The sequence below is a fragment of the Zingiber officinale genome, chromosome 10B (genome assembly GCF_018446385.1).
Source record: "Zingiber officinale cultivar Zhangliang chromosome 10B, Zo_v1.1, whole genome shotgun sequence".
Lineage (NCBI taxonomy): Eukaryota > Viridiplantae > Streptophyta > Magnoliopsida > Zingiberales > Zingiberaceae > Zingiber > Zingiber officinale.
In genome coordinates, this window is record NC_056005.1 from 14758920 (window position 1) to 14765381 (window position 6462).

General features: G+C 40.2%; 1 protein-coding gene across 1 annotated transcript; it reads left to right on the forward strand.

Moving 5' to 3' along the window:
* Positions 1 to 546: 546 nt before the first annotated feature.
* On the forward strand, positions 547 to 1311 carry LOC122028965 (basic salivary proline-rich protein 3-like). The gene has a single exon (XM_042587934.1). The coding sequence runs from the start codon at positions 547 to 549 to the stop codon at positions 1309 to 1311; it is 765 nt and encodes a 254-aa protein (XP_042443868.1).
* The last annotated feature ends 5151 nt before the right edge of the window (positions 1312 to 6462 follow it).

A 6462-nucleotide genomic window follows, 5' to 3' on the forward strand; every position in this document is an offset into this window, starting at 1 on the left:
ATCATATTTTTAAAATTTTAGCACTTTAACTTGCATTTGAATTTAAATTAACTGTAATTTTAAATTATATTTTATATTTAATCAAAACTAATTTTTTGAAATATATCTTTTAAGAAACTTAAGTCATGTACTAATAATATTTTTGAACTACTATAAATAATTTAATAAAATTGGTAAAAAAATATTATCCTCTAATCTTACTATTTAACCAAATCTTGGTGACGCCCCTTTTAAGATTTATTAATAATTCAATACCTTATTTTGGCAATATTAGATTATAGCTTAGAGCATATAACTTTCAATTCAGAAATTTTCCATTTATTTTGACAATAAATTGTCCAACATTATATACGGAAAGATAGAAAATAGTTATTGCCATCATTATTATAAAATATTAATTTGATAAGATACGATTTCATTGCTAAAATACTCAGTACCTCTCTCTATATATATGTTGATTGATTAGGTTAGTCTGTGCAGAGTAATTGCTTTCAGCTTTCTACGATCTCTTTCGTCTTGTCTTGTAGCCTAAGATCTCAGCCAACAATGGAGGAAATTAGAAGAGCAATGCACAATATTCCCCTTGCATTAGCCCTTGCAGCTTTGATCTTAGCATCCTTCATGGCCACTGAAGTCAATGGATATCGACCTCTGCACGATGCTCCTGAAGGTCCTAATCCTATTAACAACGGAGAGAGGTTTAACTTCAAGCCTTTGCAAGATACTCCTGAAGCTCCTTATCCTATCTATGAGGAAGAAAGGTTTAATTTTAAACCTTTGCACGATGCTCCTGAAGGTCCTAATCCTATCAACAACGGAGAGGGGTTTAACTTTAAGCCTCTGCACGATACTCCTGAAGGTCCTAATCCTATCAACAACGGAGACGGGTTTAACTTTAAGCCTTTGCACGATACTCCTGAAGGTCCTAATCCTATCAACAACGGAGAGGGGTTTAACTTCGAGCCTATGCAAGATACTCCTGAATCTCCTAATCATTTCCATAACGACTTTAAGCCTCTCCACGATGTGCCTGCAGGTCCTAATCCTATCAACAACGGAGAGGGGTTTAACTTCGAGCCTCTGCAAGATACTCCTGAAGCTCCTAATCATTTCCATAATGAAGAAAGATTTAACTTTAAACCTCTCCACGATGTTCCTGCAGGTCCTAATCCTATTAACAACGGAGAAGAGTTTAACTTTAAGCCTCTGCACGATGTTCCTGCAGGTCCTAATCCTATTAACAACGGAGAAGAGTTTAACTTTAAGCCTCTGCACGATGTTCCTGAAGGTCCTAATCCTATCAACAACTAATAAAGGTTTAACTTTAAGCCTTGATTGAAAGGAAGCCTTATTGCGACTGCATGATGATCCTGAAGGTTCCAGCATCATACGTAATTAGTATTATTGTTATGCAATAAATTATTATGCTTATGCATTAACTATTGTATTGACGTCTGGTTTAATAATAAAGTTGATTGTTATTCTTATGCATTTGTTTTTCAGAACAATGTTGGTTTGTGTGTGCTGCTATATGCTAACTACTTCGGATTAATGTTTAAAATTTACATTTTAGCATTTCTTTCATTATATTTAAAATAATGTAAAACCAAAGTATGAAACATAATATTGAATTTAAAAGGTGTTAAATTTTTAATAAGGTTAAAATTATTTATACAAATTGTTTTTGACAAATAAAATTTCATGTATAAAAAAAGCATACTGAATTTAGGGATTATCCCTTATAAAATGTTATGGATCAATGTAAACATTTTTTATTAATTAATTATTCTTTTAGACGTCACAAGCAGACAAATAGTTGTTTGATTGATTTTTCTTTGGAAATTAAATGACTGCAAATGCGATTATTTTCTTACCGCTCCTATTTTTCCAAAATCAAGTTTAATTTGTAAAATATAGATAATATATAACATCTAAAGCGAGACAATTGAATTGACGTGTATATATATATATATATATATATATATATATATATATATATATATATGAATTAAAATAAACTAACACGATGGTGAAAAATTGTCGATAAGTATAAGCACTTTGGGATGTTGGGATGACAATGAATCAGTTAAAGATGGATCAAATAGAAAAGAGCGATTGGCATCGATGTCAAGATTAAAACGATCAAAAGCCGAAGACTACAAATCAGATGAGGTTGCCCGAACGAGCTTTCCACGTCAATCGGATGTGACCGGTTGAACGATCGTCCGATGAAGTCTTGCAGTTGGGAGTAAGGGACAACTAGCAAATTACCTTGTCCACCGTCGATCACATAGCATATCCGATCGAACAAAAGACAATCCTCCGATAAAAAAAAAGTCAAGCAAAGGTCAGACCAATAGCCTAGTTCGGAATGACTGAGTGAATAATATCCCTGCCGAACGAATTCTGATCGATCTATAGTGGGACCCACAGATATATCTCATCGTACTAACTTCTGACAACGGAGAATGTCCACCAATCAAACAGTACTTTAGAAGCTTCTAATCTATCACATCAGAAATCTACGTGCTCGCTTAAGGAAAAGTGTCATGGACACTTTTTTACTTGTCTTTTCCTATAACGCTTTGAAAAATATGCATACACTTTGAGATTTATGCATAGATGCTACAATGATACTATAAAAGGGAGTCTCCATCCACTGGTAGAGGTATGCGAGACTTTACTATTCAACACGCTCTCTGCTATAGTTTTTCTATTATTCCTCTCTAAACCGAAGACTAACTTGAGCATCGAAGGGTCAACATAAATGACCCCTTTTCGACCCGCTACTACCGTTCCTAATTTTACACGACAATGAGAAATCTTCATCCAGTCAATCACAAACCTACATTTCTAACCTGCTTATTTTCTCAACTTTCAATATGTGATATTAATATCCCCTTTATATTTTCTTCCATTCAACTCAGATATCAGATTTTCTACCTGTTCGATAAAAATTATTACCTATAAGCATAGTGAGCTATCGCTAGTACGAGAACGAAATGTAACTACAAAACTGAGGTAAAGTTTTTAAAAAAATCATTTTTTCCGAAATATTTTTTATATGACTCTTTGTGTTTTTTTTTTCTCCTCTTTAATTCACTAGATAGACAATATTAACCGCTTTTGCAAAAATGGCATATCAAATTTATTGGCTTTAAATGAGTGTTAGTATCCTTTTATTTACGGGTCCTCTTGGCTCTTGATCCAGTGGGAGCACTTAAAGGAGAAGAGATAGAGGATCTCCTGTAGGGGGTCCTTTTGGCTCTTGCTCTAGATGAAGAAGAAGCAAAAACTGGAGGAAGAAGCGGAAGAGACGTAGACACATCAGAAATCGTTTCAGGAGCAGAGGTAACTGGAAGAATAATATGTGACATGGGAATGAGTAGACCCAGTCTCATCATGTTAAGAGCTAAATTGGAACGGATGTGCACATAAGGCATTGGTTCCTTACCTCTCACACAAGAAATCTCACAGGGAACAATGGGGACCTGTTCAAGAGTAGCAAAAGTATCCCGAAGGGGAGTGCCCCTAGTGATCTTCGGCCTCTTACTCTTGACGACAAACGTGTTGTAAATAAAGCAATAAAAGCAGTATTATATTTGCACAAAAAATAGCATGCAATAGACTGATAAATAAAGGAGTCGGGTTTAGAATATAGTTATCCGGTTGAAGCGTCGGCACGCCGACTGTCCTTAGAGAATTTATTGCCACCTCTCGGTGCAAAGGCTCCTCGGCAAAAACTCCCCCAAGATCCGACAAACGCTCGTCTCGTCCGTAGGTGCACTCCAAAACGGACGTGACACTCGGACCCAACCTCAGATCGCCGAATGACTAAGCCTCAGGACAAGAAAGCAGCGAAAAACTCGACGAGAAGAAAGGCAAAACCGTGCAGAATGTATCGCACAGAGAAGGGAGAAAGAAGGAGAGAGCTCGAGGCTTGAGTGAGTAATAGAGGCGCTGCTGCTCCCCTTTTATTCACTCCGAGAAGGTACGAAGCACTGCTTCGCTAGCGAGGAAACGCGTCTCAGTGTCGCGTCGCGTCCCTTCCCCTCACGCCCTCACGCACAGAACAAAAACCAAACTCTGGTTTGGTTCAGACCAAACCGGAACAGAAACTGGTTTGGTTCAGACTGAACCAAACCAGCAAAAACAGACCGGGCCTCCCGTGAGCGCAAGGCCCACGGGCTGGGAATTTGCACCCCCCCTGCACGCGATAATCACGTACGTGACACCCGGTTTATGGATTTCGTGCTCGAACCCCCCAAATCCACTCGATTTGGGCTTGGCCCGCGCATGCGTGTATGTCCCCTTATCATTGCTAAGCAAGGATGAAAGGGCTTCCTATATAAGCCCTTCCAAGCTTTTCCAATTAGCAATGTGGGACTAAAAACACTACAAAAAAAAATGCTTTGAATTTTAAAACAAAATTCAACAATCCCCCACAAATTCAAATCATTTCGGTTATAAACAAAAAAAACAAAACAAAAAAAAATGTCCTGAGGCTAGGTTGCAATGAGCTTTTAGTGAAAATACCTTCCGGTTTGAATTTTCACCTAAGTACACCAATCTTATTCACATATATTTGAAGTGAACTAGGTCTTTGTTAGGACCGAAAAGTAGCTAGAGGGGGGGGGGGGGGGGGAATAGCTTCGCGTGTGCTTGTCGTGCTTCGTTGCTTGTTTCTTCAAAGTGATGCGCAGCGGAATACAAAGAAACAAACTACAACAATGCTAACAATAGGATTTTACTTGGTATCCACCTCACAAGAGGTGACTAGTCCAAGGATCCACGCACACACACACACCTCCACTAATAAACACTCCTTTTCGGTAACTACCGAAGGCGGAGAAGCCCTACAAGACTCTCAATACAAGTAGAAGAAAGGGTAGTAAAGAATACGCAAAAGCTTACAAGAGATGTAGTAAAAACCCTAGCTTCTTCTTCTTCTCGTTGCAACTCGCCTCTTGACTTGGATGAACCTCCAACAACCTTCAAGAACTGGCGGTGAGGCGCTTAGAAAGTGCTGGGGAGGAGCTGTGATGAATCTCGAATGAATCGGTGAAGGGATGCCGAAGGAAATGAACGCCTGCGGCTTAAATCGACGCTAACGGTCGAATCCCGATCGATTGGAATGCTCCCAATCGATCGGGGAGGCTTTGGATCGATCCACGGATCGATCCAGAGCGCCTCTGTGCTATGGAAAAACGCCTGGATCGATCCACGGATCTATCCAGCGCTTATCGCGCGAAGCAGCAGCGTCCCAATCGATCCACTGATCGATTGGGACCTCTGGATCGATCCACCGATCGATCCAGAGGGGTTCTATTCGCGGGGACTCACCGGATCGATCGGCCGATCGATCCAGATCTTCTGGATCGATCCACTGATCAATCCAGATCTGCTGGATCGATCCACGGATCAATCCAAACCTGCTGGATCAATCCATGGATCAATCCAAACCTGCTGGATCAATCGACTGATCAATCCAGATCTTGGTTTTTGCCCAAAACCAAGTCTAAAGCCCCCTAAACCAACATCTAGTCAACCATGACTTGTTGGTACATAAGACCTAGCATCCGGTCACCCTTGACCAGCTAGGACTCTCTCACCAAGTGTCTGGTCAATCCCTTTGACCCACTTGGACTTTTCTCTTCTTGCCAAGTATCCGGTCACTCCCTAAGACCTACTTGGACTTTTCTTTCTCGTGCCAAGTATCCGGTCAATCCCTTTAACCTACTTGGACTCTCACCAGATGTCTGGTCAACCTTGACCCATCTGGATTTCTCTTGCCTGGCTTCACTCACCAGGACTTTCCCAATTGCCTAGCTTCACTCACTAGGTCTTTCACCTGGCTTCACTCACCAGGATTTTCCTCCTGCCTAGCTTCACTCACTAGAACTTCCCAATTGCCAACCTTCACTCACTAGGTCTTTTACCTTGTTTCACTCACCAGGATTTTCCTCCTGCCTAGCTTCACTCACTAGGTCTTTCCTTCTGCCTAACATCCCAGTCAAGTATCCGGTTATCCTTGACCTACTTGACTCTTCTTCAATCAACCTTGCATTGTCAAACATCGAAACTCAAACCAAGACTCAAGCTTGGTCAACCAAGTCAACCTTGACCCGAGGGATGTTGCACCAACAATCTCCCCCTTTTTGATGTTTGACAATACCAACACTATCACTTACAATACCACATGTAAGTTAGGCTAATCCCATAGCCTAAACCTTTTTCATGCCACTAGGTAATGAATACATAAGTTAAGCCCTTCATTCTCCCCCTAAGAGGGCAAACTCCCTCTAAGTGATAAAAGCCTAACTTACTCCTTTCATTCTCCCCCTATTGGCACACATCAAACCATGCCCCATTTTTGGGCACACATCAACAAATTCACTTGTTGAAAACTCTCCCCCTGAAGAGTTGCTCATCGTTGTTCACAACTTCACTCGTTGTGATCAG